General features: G+C 57.6%; 3 protein-coding genes across 3 annotated transcripts; 2 read left to right on the forward strand and 1 right to left on the reverse strand.

Moving 5' to 3' along the window:
• The first annotated feature begins 375 nt into the window (after positions 1–375).
• C8Q71DRAFT_443233 (uncharacterized protein) lies at positions 376–1889 on the forward strand. Its single transcript, XM_047918579.1, has 2 exons — positions 376–1643; positions 1696–1889. The coding sequence occupies exons 1-2, from the start codon at positions 507–509 to the stop codon at positions 1753–1755; spliced, it is 1197 nt and encodes a 398-aa protein (XP_047772732.1). The 5' UTR covers positions 376–506; the 3' UTR covers positions 1756–1889.
• Positions 1796–7283, reverse strand: C8Q71DRAFT_851793 (pleiotropic drug resistance ABC transporter). The gene is made up of 11 exons (XM_047926771.1): positions 6764–7283; positions 6495–6709; positions 6009–6435; positions 5278–5955; positions 5003–5224; positions 4758–4953; positions 3979–4697; positions 3577–3921; positions 3353–3517; positions 2579–3295; positions 1796–2524 (listed from the first exon to the last, which is right to left on the reverse strand). The coding sequence occupies exons 1-11, from the start codon at positions 7174–7176 to the stop codon at positions 2023–2025; spliced, it is 4599 nt and encodes a 1532-aa protein (XP_047772733.1). The 5' UTR covers positions 7177–7283; the 3' UTR covers positions 1796–2022.
• Positions 7284–10603: 3320 nt separating this feature from the next.
• C8Q71DRAFT_799794 (uncharacterized protein) lies at positions 10604–11752 on the forward strand (the record flags this gene model as incomplete). The annotated part of the gene is made up of 7 exons (XM_047925914.1): positions 10604–10646; positions 10701–10861; positions 10917–11009; positions 11072–11287; positions 11352–11457; positions 11513–11678; positions 11734–11752. The coding sequence occupies 7 exons, from the start codon at positions 10604–10606 to the stop codon at positions 11750–11752; spliced, it is 804 nt and encodes a 267-aa protein (XP_047772734.1).
• Between the last annotated feature and the right edge of the window lie 1228 nt (positions 11753–12980).

The raw sequence follows: 12980 nt of genomic DNA on the forward strand, positions 1-12980 counted from the left end.
GTACCGATCTTACCCTGCTAAACCCTCGCAACGCATCGCGCGCACTTCTCTGGGAATTGAAGAAACGGCGATCAAACATGCTTAAACCTCAACTCTTTGATCATGGTAGCCTCGTTTACTACACACATGAGACATTGAGTATACCGCGGGCAAACCACGGTTGGAGCGAGTTACAGATTATATTTGTGAGCTCTTCGATTATCTCGTCCACCTCCACCTCACTTCGCCCCTGCAGACCGGGTAGGAGGACTATCTCCACTTTGGCATCCTTGCGCCCATGAAAGTACGGCTGCTTCATGATCTCGTGTAGACTCCGCAGGTCGAGCTTCTCGCTGGTTCGTATACCACGCATACTAACGTGATGTCGTTTCTCAAAGCGAATCGTGAAGCTAGCAGTAGGTGCGCGGCTGACTTACGCACTGCTGGCTGACCTGTGTGAGCGGGGAGGTTGTGGCTCACTGAGATTACACAGTGTGCTTGCCAGCACACGTCAGCCTCAGTTTCGGATGTATACATACCATGGCGAGACTGGCGGCCCTTGGGTTTGTGATCCTGCTTCAACTCGTTGCCCTCTGTTCGCAGTTCGGTTTGCTGCCCTCTTCGCTATGAACTCCCCTGTCGCGAATGATGTCTACCCCGGCCCTAATGTTTTGGACTTCGCTATCAAGGAATCGCCCTTTAGCTTGAGTACGCTCCCCAGCCTGAGCCTGTCCGATATCATCAACATCCCTGAAGACGATATAGGGTTAGCAGCTAGACCGCTGGTCACGCTCGGTGCCCCGCAAATCTCGCGTGCCAACGCCATGTCTCTAGGGTTCATTCTCTCCGACCGCCTATCGAACAACATAACTTCGACCTCTATTGGCACCAAACTATCTCTTTCAGCCTCTTCGTCGACGTCGGCCGACAACAATCATTGGCAACGCAGCTCAGGTCGGAATGGTAGCGTGGACTCACAGGTCCGCGGCTGGGCACCAATGGATCCCGACCACTACACCCTCGTCGACACTCTAGAGCTCCCCGTCTCAGCCCCGGTCCCCCATATCTCCGGGCGCGCCTGCGTGGCCCACATCCCCGGACCTTCCTGCATCCCCGATGTATGTCTGCCCTGGAACCAACAAGGAGGTTCGACGCCTGCGGACGTGTCGCCTGACCAGGTCCACGTACAGGTCGGTTTGGGACTTTCCGCGGCTCCAATCGGCACCGCCGCTGGACTGGAGAAGTCCCAGCCTGACGTATTCCTCGACTCGTGCCTTGAGCTTGAACCCTCCCCGGAGCCCATGCTCCAATTTCCAGCACTCACCAGAGTGCCCCGGTGCCTCGTCTCGACTCGTGCCTCATGCCCCACCCTGAGCCACGTCCCCGTCTCCACGCCTCTCCCACTCGCCGGCGCGGCCCTTCCTAGCAGGCCTGCCCCTGGGCAAGTGCCGAGCGGCACCGAGCTTCCCCGTACGATCCCGCCCCCGCCTCGCGGCGGAGTCTCACCTGCGGTCGCGCGGAGCATCACGAACATCCGGCTTGCGCGTGAACACGCAGCGCAGGCATACGCGGCGCGTCCTCGGGCAGAGGGCACTACTGCTACCGAGAGCGACGCTGCGTCGCGAACACCCAGTGTGCTAGGAAGATGGACGAAAGACCTGAGGGTGAGTCCCGCGGAAGAGGGGGAGGAAGGTAGTAGGCATTGACTTCCAGTAGCACGACAGACTCGAAGGATGTACGTGCGTTGGGGTGTCGCGTACGAACGTACAATACTGAAACGTTCATAATGATACTGTTTGCCCGATTTCCATTCCCTGGACAACTGTCAGGCATCGATTGCTAATACAAGAAGTTTCTTTCATCCAAAGACGCAAAACGAACGAGCAGATCTTCATTAGATCATAGTGCCATAATTCTACATGAGATGCCGTATGTTAATCTAGGTATGTGTGACATTCTGAGATACGGATTGCGAGAAACTGCGTCTTGAAATGATAGTCCATTGGATATTACTTGGAAGATACGGGAAGGGAAAGATAAAGTCTAGTTTCTACGAGCGATGCGCTTCTTGATCCATCCAATCATGCTTCCAGACCTGAAGCGGAAGAGCCACGAGAACGCGAAGATGCAAGCAATCTGGATTAACACCATCAGTATGCAGCCCGCTTCACAATGGAAAGCGGCACTCACGTTGAAAGCAATGTACGCGATGCAGATACCAAAGTCGCGCCAGTGGTTCGAGTAGTAGATGTTGAAGCTCTCGCCGAGGAACGCGTCCGTCGTGCGGTACGCACAGTACTCACACGCGCTCGTCGCGTCCTCGTTCGTGAGGTACCCGCCGGCGGACTGGATGAACGGACCCATGTAGCTCCCACACGTCGAGCCCGACGGTGGGTTGATCGTCACGAGCTCCGTAGACGAGCAGGTGATGTTACTGTGCCCGATGGCCTGCCCGAGCAGCGCTTCAATGAGGTAGGTGAAGGGCGAGAGACGGTACATCCACTGCCACCAGCCGAGCTCCCGGAAGGGCTGCAAGACACCATCGCTGTGCAGCGCATTAGGACATGGGCAACACCTATGATGAAACGAAGACACTCACAATGACAGCACGAACGAGAACAGGAAACTGAACACAAGCGCTGCAATCTCCGCGTTCGGGGTCATCGCGGCGACGGCCTGGCCGATAGTGGTGTAGTACAGCGGGAAGACGATGCCGAGCATGAGGTATGTGAACCCGCCGCGGTCACTCGGGAAACCGACAGTCCAGTACCAGCAGAGGAAGTACAGCGTCGAGCCAAGAATGTTCCACGGGATCTCGACGAGGATCTGCGACGTGAGGAAGGCGGTCCAGCTGTACATGCTGCTGTGGCTCTCGCGAATCTCGTAGATCTTGCGCGAGTCAAGGAACGGCACCTGCAGCTGGTTCGAGAGTGGCACGGAGAGAATGGTCGACATGAAGATCGCGAAGAGCTTGTTCTGCGTGCCCTGGATGCTGTCCTTGGCCTTGAAGAACGTGAAGCCGATGAGCAGACCGGACGCGATGTTGACGCCGAGCTTCGCCATCATGTACGACGGGTCCCGCCAGCGGTTCTGAGCATCGCGGTAGAGCAGGGTACACAACTGGTAGCCCCATCGTGTCGGGAACGCGCGGGTCATGGAAGCCTGAACGGGCGGGCGTTGGCTCGCCTCAGCGTGGATCTGCTCGAGTTCGCTGTTGATAGTCTGCGCTTCCTGCGACTTCCCCCAGGCGTCGTGCCAGTCAACGTCCGTCGTCGCCGTGGCACCCGCACCAATAGCATCCAAGATGTACTCGGCCCTGAAAGCAATGGTGAGCGTCGGCTCAATATCCAACACGCACTACACGACCACTTACGGGTTCTCATCGTCCGTACAATGCCTGCCGCCGTGAGTCTCGAAGTAGTTGATAAGCGTCGTGGACTTGTGGCCAAGATCGCCAAAGTAGACAGTCTGGCCACCCTTGCGCAACAAGAGCAAACGGTCGAACACCTCGAACAGTTCCGCAGACGGTTGGTGGATACTGAACGAGGAAATACATCAGTAATTGAACACCAATATAACCTGCCGTAAGTCACGTACGTGCAAACGATAGACTGGCCCGCATCCGCCAGACTCCTGAGGAAACAGACGATGGCCCAAGCGCTCTGCGAGTCAAGACCGGAGGTAGGCTCGTCCAAGAAGATCAGGGACGGCTTCGCGACGAGCTCAACACCGATTGTCGTGCGCTTACGATGCTCGACGCCCAGAGAGCCGACGACGGCATCCGCGTGCTCCTCGAGACCGCACATCTTCAGACACTTGTCGACCCAAGCCTCTTTCTCGGCGATCGGGACGGAGGCGGGCTGGCGGAGCTTAGCAGAAAACAGGAGTGCCTCGCGCACGGTGGCGGTGGGGAGGTGAGTGTCCATCTGCTGTACGTAGCCGCTGCATAACGCGCAGTGAGCAAGGTCCTCGGGGATACGTTCATAATGAAGCACTTACGTCTGCGATCGGAAGTCTGACGGGAGCGCCTGGCCGTTCATGAGGCGATCGCCCGTGACAACGCCGCCGCTCGTGCGCTCGGAGAGCACGTTCAGCAGCGTCGTCTTACCAGCGCCAGACTCGCCCATAAGAGCGGTCAGCTTGCCGGGAGCGACATAACCAGAGACGTTGTCCAAGAGCTTCCGGTGGCCACCCTGGACCGGCACGACGTACGTCAGATTCTCGAACGAGAAAGTGTTCTTGCCCGCGGGCACGTCCTCCATAGCCTTCTGTGCTTCCTCCGACACGCCCTCCGCGTTGCGACGCGTCGAGGCCCCGTCACTGCCGATCGCGTCGCCGGTCTTCTCCTCGTCCACGTCGCCCTTGGGCTGGTCGAGGTTGAACTTGGCGCCGCGCTTGAAGAGCGTGACAGACGAGTCGCCCGCGACGCTGAGGTTGAATTCGGAGAGAGCCAGGAGGATCCCGATGAAGCCTATGCCGAACGCACAGATGACGCCGAAATTGCGCCAGAGGTGGCTGAACGAGTAGCCGTACGACAGCTCGACGTAGTTCATACCGCTGACCTCCGCCTGTCCGGGGACAGACCCGACCGTCGTGCAGACCTGGTTCGCAATCGATACGCTCTCGTACCCTGCACCGGACGGGACGATCTGGGCACAAGCCGCATTGAGGCCTTGGAACTCGTTGACTACGAGCGCCTCGAAGCCGTATTTCAGTGGCTGTGGGGTGAATTAGTCAGTGTTGCGATCGAATGACGTGCCGGACAGAAGTGCACTTACGTTGATGTAGGTGATCCAGCGCAGAGCTCCGATCATGGACGGCTGGGGGATAGTGTAGCCCGTGTAGAGGGTCAGGATCAAGACCGAGACACCGGCGACAGCCTGGGCGGGAGCGGCGCTCGCGAACAGCGCAGCGAGCGCACGGAACCAGCCCTTCATCGTGATCGTCATAGCGAAGACGAACAGCAGGAAGATGCTAAACGTCCGTGAGTCAACGCAACGACGCAAAGGCACTTGACACTTACAAGAACTTGCCCGCATCCTCTTGCAGACCGACGAGGAAATAGAGAATTATAGTGAACAGAACGAGCGTAAGAATGGTGATCGGAATGTCAACGAGTGTCAGCGCCAGTGACTCGACGAACGGGTGGTACATCGCCGCCCGTGAGTGCCGCTGTACGATGGGCCTTTGAATGAAGAGTGCCGGGATTTCCGCCATGGTCGAGAGTGCCGCAAACAAGAGTGCGCTATGGTCGTCCACGTCAGAAGGTAACGCCACACTATCAGCTTTAATACTCACAAGAAAAGAACACCGCCCTTGGAGAAGAACGTCGCAGTGTTGTTGTCCAGCCGCAAGAAAATCGTGCCGACGATGATCGCCTGGAGGACGAAACTCAACGCCTGGATGACCTGGGTAGCCTTCGCGCCCTGGATGATCTGCCAGCGGCGCAGCATGAGGGCCCGCGCCTGCATCGGGATCGAGATGATGTACGGGCTCTTCTTCTGGGTGGTCTTCGCGTGTTCCGCGCGGTGGCTCATCCGGTACATCTGCTTCTTCTCCTGCATCCCGCTGGACTGCTCGCGGTACTGCCGCATGTCCTCGCGGTTCACGCGGCCCAACGCGCTGTTCTTGAAGTACGCAGCGAACTCGTCCGCCGTGCGCGGGGGCGGCGGGCCCTGGAAGTCCGCGCGCGGGATGCGCCCGTTCGGGTCCGTGACCGCGACGAGGAAGTCCGCGGTGGTCTGCCGGTTCGCGGGCTCGTACCCCATGTCGATGAAGTACTGCCGCGCGCGGGAGGCGGGCCCGAAGTACGCCATCTTGCCCTCGTAGATCACGCAGACCTTGTCGAAGAGCTGGTACAGCTGCTCGCCGGCCTGGTAGATCGACACGATGGTGGAGACGCGGGCGATGTCCGTCGCGAGGCGGAGCGCCCGGACGAATTCCAGCGCGGTTGACGCATCGAGACCACGGGTGGAGCTGTCAAAGGACACGGTGAGTATGACGGCGAAAAAAATTCGAGAGCAACGTACTTGTCCCAGGACGTCAGGAGACTGCGCGCGGCAAGGACCTCGCTGATTGAGACACGCTTCTTCTCTCCACCGCTGACACCCCTAATGCTCGCATCGCCCACGAGCGTGTCCTTGACGTGCCGCAGACCGAAGATGGTCGTGAGGACATCAATCATCTTGTCACGGTGCTGCTCGCGCGTCTCGTTCAGGCGTGTATGCGGGGTGCGCGTCTTCGCGGCAAAGTCGAGCGTCTGTCGGACGGTCATTGTCGCAAAGTGCACGTCGTCCTCGGGGCTGTACTGGATGTCGCCGCGGTAGTGCTTCGCGATCTCCTGCGGGGTGAAGTCGTCGTACCACACATCGCCGAGGACCTGGTGGTAATCCTGGCGCTGATTGGCGAGCGTCTTGAGCAGTGTGCTGCAGCCCGCGCCCGGGCGCCCGAGGACCACTATCACAATAAAGTCATCAGCGGATCAGACAGCTTACGCGTGATAGGTCCAGACGTACGCAGCATTTCGCCTGGTTTGACGCAGCCTTCGAAACCGCTGAGGATGTCTTTGACAGGGGGGTGGCGGAGCTTCTTGATTGTCTCAAGCACATTAAACGGATTCAGAGTCGAGCCGAGCGTTGGCTGGTAGCTGACAGATGCTCCCAGGCCGACGACTCGGAGACCGTCAAATACGACACCGAGTTCACGCCGCTTGATGTCGGACTCGTCCAACCTAAGCACCGGTCAGTGTGACTGACCTTGGAACGAGGAAAGGATCGCGACGCACCGTCGGACCGTTTGCTGGAGCGTCTTCTCAAAATCGAACGGTCCATCTCCCGAGAGCGTGTGCTCCGAGGACTCGTCCGAACGGTGAGATGCGTGAGTCGGGAGGAGGCTCGCTGCGGTCGCGCCCCGCTTCTCGCTGCGTTGACCAGTGCTTCGTTGACCAGCGGACATGCGGGACATGGTGCGCTTGAGCTGGTCTACACCATCGGGGTCAAAGTGACCAACAGAGACATGTCTATGCCGCTCGTCCTCGTTGGCATCATTAGGGGCCCGGAGTTCATGGGATTCATCGTGGTGGGAGACGCTGAGATTGTGGAGGGCAGCGTTTGCATAGGCGGCTGCAGTCGAGGTGCCGAGGGGCACCTCGGGCAGCTTGTCGCCGCTGTTCACGTCGTGAAGTTGGGCGGGATCCATGGCGGACCGAGGGACTACGGAGGGGAGTACGGTATAGCGGGCCAAGCATCGATTCCGGCGGCTTGAATCCTTATATATGTGGCTGACGGGTGCGGAAACTGGACGCGCGGAAAAGCGGCAGCAGCGCTCGTTGGCGCCCGGCTGTGGCTTGATTAGATCGCATCGCCCCGTCTTTGCGCTCCGCATCACCGCCAGCCAATCAGCGCGCCCCGTGGGTCCTCGACTAATCCCGGACCAGTCAAACGCAGCCAGGCCCGCGCCCGGGCCTCTTCTCCGCTCTCGCAATTCCGCTGACACACCCGCCCCGGGCCATGTCTGACGAATCGCCTGGGCCTTACTGCGATATTAATGTTTCATTACTTACCGTCGCGTACATAGGCGGCCGCGCGTCACCATCCAGCAGTCAGCCGCCTCTCAGATCCGCTGGGGGACCTACAACGGTACACAACGCCCGTCGCTGGCCCCATGACCATCAATCCCGCACCGATAGATCTTCTGGCTTCGATGCAGCCACGAAGGGTCGCGAACTACCAGGTGCCTCGTCGTCCTTGTCAACAGGAAGCGCCGTTGCGGGCCAGATAGCTTACAAGTCTTGACTCAGTACTCAACCCCGATTCCCGGGGACACGGGAATTACCTTGTGCGGCTGCTCATACAAATCTGCTTGAGACTAGATTAGAAAGAACACGGTCCTCGTCTATCACACCACTCAGCATACCAGTTCCACCACCCAGGCCGCCGTATGAACTCGTCAAGGTCTTCACAGCGTGGTGCCTTGCAGGAACACGCGCGTTATGATTGTGACCGCGCTACAGATGGCCGGATATCCGAGATGAGTAAACGCCTCTCGCGGAAGAATCTCGCCCGCACATATTTCTGTGCGTATTCAGTCTGAATTTGTTTTCCGTGATGACCGCACCGTGAACCTAAAACTCATAACACCCCGCGCGTCTTCTGGGGTATGTGGGGTGACTCGTCATGACGCTCAATTGACATTGTCCACCGCCAATAGAGCGGAGGTGCGGTTCCGCCGCATCCGACATGCGGCGTCCGAAATGCCAAAGACATTGACACCATCCACCGCAGTCGACCTTCGCGATCGTCGAACGATAGCATGCAAGGCAAGACCACTGGCATGTGTTTTCCGCAGCGACGAGGTAGCTGAATGATCACTAAGTCACTGCTGCTGCTAGAACATACTAGTTCGCGGACTCGTGCCGGGCGACGCGTACCCATGAGGCGTGAATCGATTAATCATCACCGCTATGTTGACATATACCAATTGCTGACAGTGGCTGCCAAGACATATTGGGTGAGCTTTGACATACGAGTCGTCCCTCACTAAGAATTTGCCCGTAACTGTGAGTGTGAAGCCAATCATCTGTAGTATGAGTATCACGAATATCATTCAAGGGGACGTACAACGTGGTTCCTTGACTGCGACTGCGTGGAGGCAGGGGATGCCACACTTACTCCGTCGACATCTTGAACTAGTCCATGCAGAGCCCGTCGCACTCGCTGTAGCGGCGCTGCCAGTGGTCCACGATCATCTGTCACGAACATTTGCCATACGCAGTGTGTACCTCTGTGTACCTGCGCCGTTTTATTACGCCAGAGCATCGAGGCTGCTACATCGTCCGGCGTCTCTGTTACCGGGCCCGCTATCGGTCTGTGGCACGTTGCAGCCTCCTAGTAGCACACCTGCATGTGCTTTCTGCCACCTGGAGCACGTAGTGTCTAGAAGGTGTCTGAGATCACCGCCGCACGATATGCTACCGTGTGTTACACCGTGCGAGGAAGCGCATCTTCGGTTGGCCCTGCGCGGCGAGGTCCCTGCGGAAGAGAAGACGGCCATTGAAGGTGTGCGGCCAGTGGTAGGTAGCTGGACGGTCAGGCTGGCGACGTCGTGTTGGGGGGCTCGGACGCATCTCCCCACGCGCGGAAGTGTCCTCCGAATCGAGAATTCGCAATGAGTAAGATGCATAAGCCGGGCCGCAGACTGTGATCATGATGTTAGACCAATGTCAAACATAGACAGAAGCGAGAGAACTTGAACGGAGCGGTGTCGCATTAGATTGTTATCCGTTCTCATGGCATCCCGCCACAAACATAGTCGACAGAACTGACGGGCGCACACCGGCTCGGAGCTCGTGTATCACCGCACAGCCCAGCCGGAGAACGCGTACGTTTCTGCTCGAGACACGTACGACTCGCGAGCGTCGAGCGGGTGGCCGCCGCCCGTGCGCAGTCCTCTTCCGAACATCACGGAAACGTCTTTGGCATGTGATATATCTCGGATCTGGCGCTCGGCGCCTTGGCGCCTTGGCGACCGAATCTCGACTCCCACCTCGCTCAAAATGGAAGTAGCTCGCGTACCTGACTTCGATCGTCATCACTGTTGCCCACGTCTGACAGGATTATGCAGCCTGGGATACAAGTCCACCGCGCACTCATGAGCCATTTTTTCCTGCTGCAACATGTTCGTCCTGTGCCCCAGTCGCCAATCGGGAGCCTGGAGAAGTTGCCATTCATCCCGCAATCATGATGGTGGCCCCTGCCGCCTCTCACAGTCTCCGTTCCTGGCCGAGCGACGCCCGAGGTATACGTCTGCAGGCCGACGCGACATCGCTTCATCATCCTCCCTCGACGCAGGCCAGAAACCGCGACGTATGGGTACCACTCTACCGATCTTAGCATCACCATGGTACCACTAGACCTGTACGTCGAGTCTGTTCATCTCGTTCAGAGTTCAAGAAATCACTGTGTAGCCTCGGCTTTTGCGTCTTCAGAGTAGTGACGGCAGATCTCATCTTGTCCAACGGGGACGTTCCGCGACATATCGGACAATTGCAGGTTAGTTTCCGCTTGGCCACGTACTGCTCGAAACAATAATTTTAATTGCAGTACTTACAGTTGAAATGCACACACATGCATTGAGTCGGTACTTACGAGAGACCCTAACTTGAATCTGCCACGCCTCTCCTGATGTCGGGCGAGACAATTCAAGTTGGAGCACTGTCAAACAAAAAGTAAGGTGTCGTGGGAATTCCGCGTGTGCGACATTGTCGATGACTCTCGTCCTGCAGACTACGCTTCACCAATTGATGACACTCCGGCCCACTTACGCTCCAAGTTCTCGTCTACCAACCGCAATCGGCATACCCGGCCAGCTCCTGATGCTCATCACACAATGGGCACTGACGTCACGCGTTGGCGTACGTGCAGTGGCTCGGAGTGCGTCATGGCTTACTGAGTGTGCCATGGCTCGCCCGACGTCAAAGCACACCTATTTAGCTGACCGTCTGCCACAATGACGAGGCCAGCATTCGACGTATAAAGCTCTGACCTCTGCGCACGCAGCCGAGATGCAGTCTGTGTTCAGAGCACTCGTTCCCTCCTCGCACAAGCAGACGCAGAACGATAACGACATGCCACCTGTCCCGAAGCGTGGTCTCGCCTTCGACTTCTCTGGTACGTTGGCGAATGTTGTCTCCGACGGGGAGTGGAACTGAATGGCGCGCGTAGGCAGAAGCATCATAGTGACCGGGGGGAATCGTGGAATTGGCCGTGCGATCACGGAGGCGTGCGCGGGTGCCGGGGCACGCGTCGCGATCATCTACAGAGGCTCGAAGGACGCGGTAGACGTGGCGAAGCAGATAGCCAAGGAGAACGGGGTGGAAGTAAAGGTGCGACGTCAGCCATAGTGAGACGGACGCGGACCGCTGAGCGCAGCGAATATAGGCATACCAATGCGACGTCTCTGACGCCGCGCTGGTGCAGAATACGTTCAAGAAGATCAACGAGGAGATGGGTCCGGTCACCGGGCTCGTCGCGGTGCGTCCCCCCTATGATGCTCACACGCGGGCGTGAAGCCGACATACAGTATTGAATGCTAGAATGCCGGCGTGTCGGTCGTGAAGCCCGCGCTCGAGATGACGAAGGAGGACTTCGACAAGGTGTACACCGTGAACGTGCTCGGCGTGTTCAACGCCGCGCAGGCCGCCGCGCGTCTTTGGGTCGACAGCAAGTACCAGGGCGGATCGATGGTGATCGTGTCTAGCATGAGCTCGCAGATCATCAACCGAGTTGCACAGGGCAAGCCGCTCACACAGGTACGGCCGCTCAAGACTCACGAGCCGAATGTTTTTCATTGCTAACACGATGAACACCCTGTAGGTATTCTACAACTCATCGAAAGCGGCCGTGTCGAACCTCGTGAAGGGCCTTGCGTCCGAGTGGGCGCAGTATAACATCCGCGTGAACGCTGTCTGCCCAGGATATGGTGAGGCCCTCACTTCATGTCCCCGTCGCGGCACTGACTGATGGTCACTCCGCAGTCGATACCGACCAAACCTCCGGCATGGAGAAGTCTGTCAGGGACCACCAGGCGGGCGGCGTGCCGCTCGGCCGGTTCGCACATCCGCATGAGATGGCGCCGCAGACGCTGCTCCTGCTGTCCGACCATGCGAGCTACATGACCGGCCAGGAGTACTTCGTTGATGGGTGAGTCGTTCGTTTTCCCCGCCGTCGTCGTTCTCGGAGTCTGAGAGTTCTGTAGCGGTCAACTCGTGTATTAGTTTGGTAGACTCGTGTTCTTGTCATGTTACCATTGGAAAGGAAACTGTACGTCTGTATCGCTATACATAAGAATTGGTTGCGTGGGGATGAGACAGGCAGTGGCAGTGGCAGTGCCGGCGGTCATTAAGTTACTTATTGTCAAAGTCCTTACGAAGGATCATGTGATTTCGCGAACCCCAAGGCAGGGTTAGGGGACGTAGTGACCGTTCGGCGTTATGAAAGCCATGTCTAAGTATCGATGGATGTGTACCGGGGACGGGATCCGTCGTGTAGAAGAAATCACTGCACGAAAACTTAGAATTACCTCCAGGTAAGTGTTGCATCCATAAACGGGCTAATCTGTGTGTTTTTTGAGCATATTGTCGCGTCGATTCCCGACCCCCCTCCTACGTACCCTCCTCCTTCTGACGTCAGCCCGTGACCTGACGTGTCACATCGCGTCGAACCGAGCAACTCGAGAGCTCAGTGAACGGCACTCTCCTTTTGACATCCATGTTCTGCGCCCGCGCGCCCTCGTCTCGAATCCAGAACTGTGGAGGCCTGTTTCGAAGGTCAGTTATTATGCTACTTCTAATAAAAGTGCTTACAACGCACAGACTGAGATGGCGGAGAGATCTGGGAGTTATTGAGACCTGAGAGTTATTGAAACTAGTGAGTGCGCATATATTCCGACGAATGTGCGTCAACTCCACGTAGATCGCATGTAGAGTGCTGCCTCGTGCAGCATATATGCGAGTCTACTTGACGAGACGGAAGCGGGGAGGAATGATTGGAGGTTACTAGGATGGGTGGACGCACATGGGTGAACGGGCAACTACTACATCTGCTCATACATCCGGACGACTGACTCGGTTCGGCAAGGAATAGGCCATCATGTCTATCCGAGTCAACGGCAACCGCTGCAGCCCAAGAGCATGCTCAGTGAGCCGATATGTCCGTGCCAAATTGGGGATGCGACAGACTCACGTCAGGTACAAAGGGGGGTGTGGGTCCCAGACGACTCGCCTTCGGGTAAGCGTCGATCAAGGGGCGACTCCTGGATGCACTCGCATGGGCAGACTACCAGTCTAGTAAAACCACGGCATAGGCGATTGAGCGTGGAGTCATTCTCCGTCAAGTATTCGGGCGACATATGGACTTGGCTTCAAAACTTTGCCTTTTCCCGTACCCAGGCTGCCCCGACACAGTGAGTCAAGGGAGACGCAGCGGTGAGTTGTGTTCCCCCTG

Source organism: Rhodofomes roseus, assembly GCF_022264815.1.
Source record: "Rhodofomes roseus strain CIRM-BRFM 1785 chromosome Unknown C8Q71scaffold_41, whole genome shotgun sequence".
Lineage (NCBI taxonomy): Eukaryota > Fungi > Basidiomycota > Agaricomycetes > Polyporales > Fomitopsidaceae > Rhodofomes > Rhodofomes roseus.

Coding starts and splice junctions, on each gene's coding strand:
- C8Q71DRAFT_443233 (XM_047918579.1), top strand. CDS start 507: ATGTATACATACCATGGCGAGACTGGCGGCCCTTGGGTTTGTGATCCT. Junction 1,644..1,695: donor GATGGACGAAAGACCTGAGG/GTGAGTCCCGCG, acceptor GACTTCCAGTAG/CACGACAGACTCGAAGGATG.
- C8Q71DRAFT_851793 (XM_047926771.1), bottom strand. CDS start 7,176: ATGGATCCCGCCCAACTTCACGACGTGAACAGCGGCGACAAGCTGCCC. Junction 6,436..6,494: donor CAAACCAGGCGAAATGCTGC/GTACGTCTGGAC, acceptor TTATTGTGATAG/TGGTCCTCGGGCGCCCGGGC. Junction 3,922..3,978: donor TCAGACTTCCGATCGCAGAC/GTAAGTGCTTCA, acceptor CGCGTTATGCAG/CGGCTACGTACAGCAGATGG.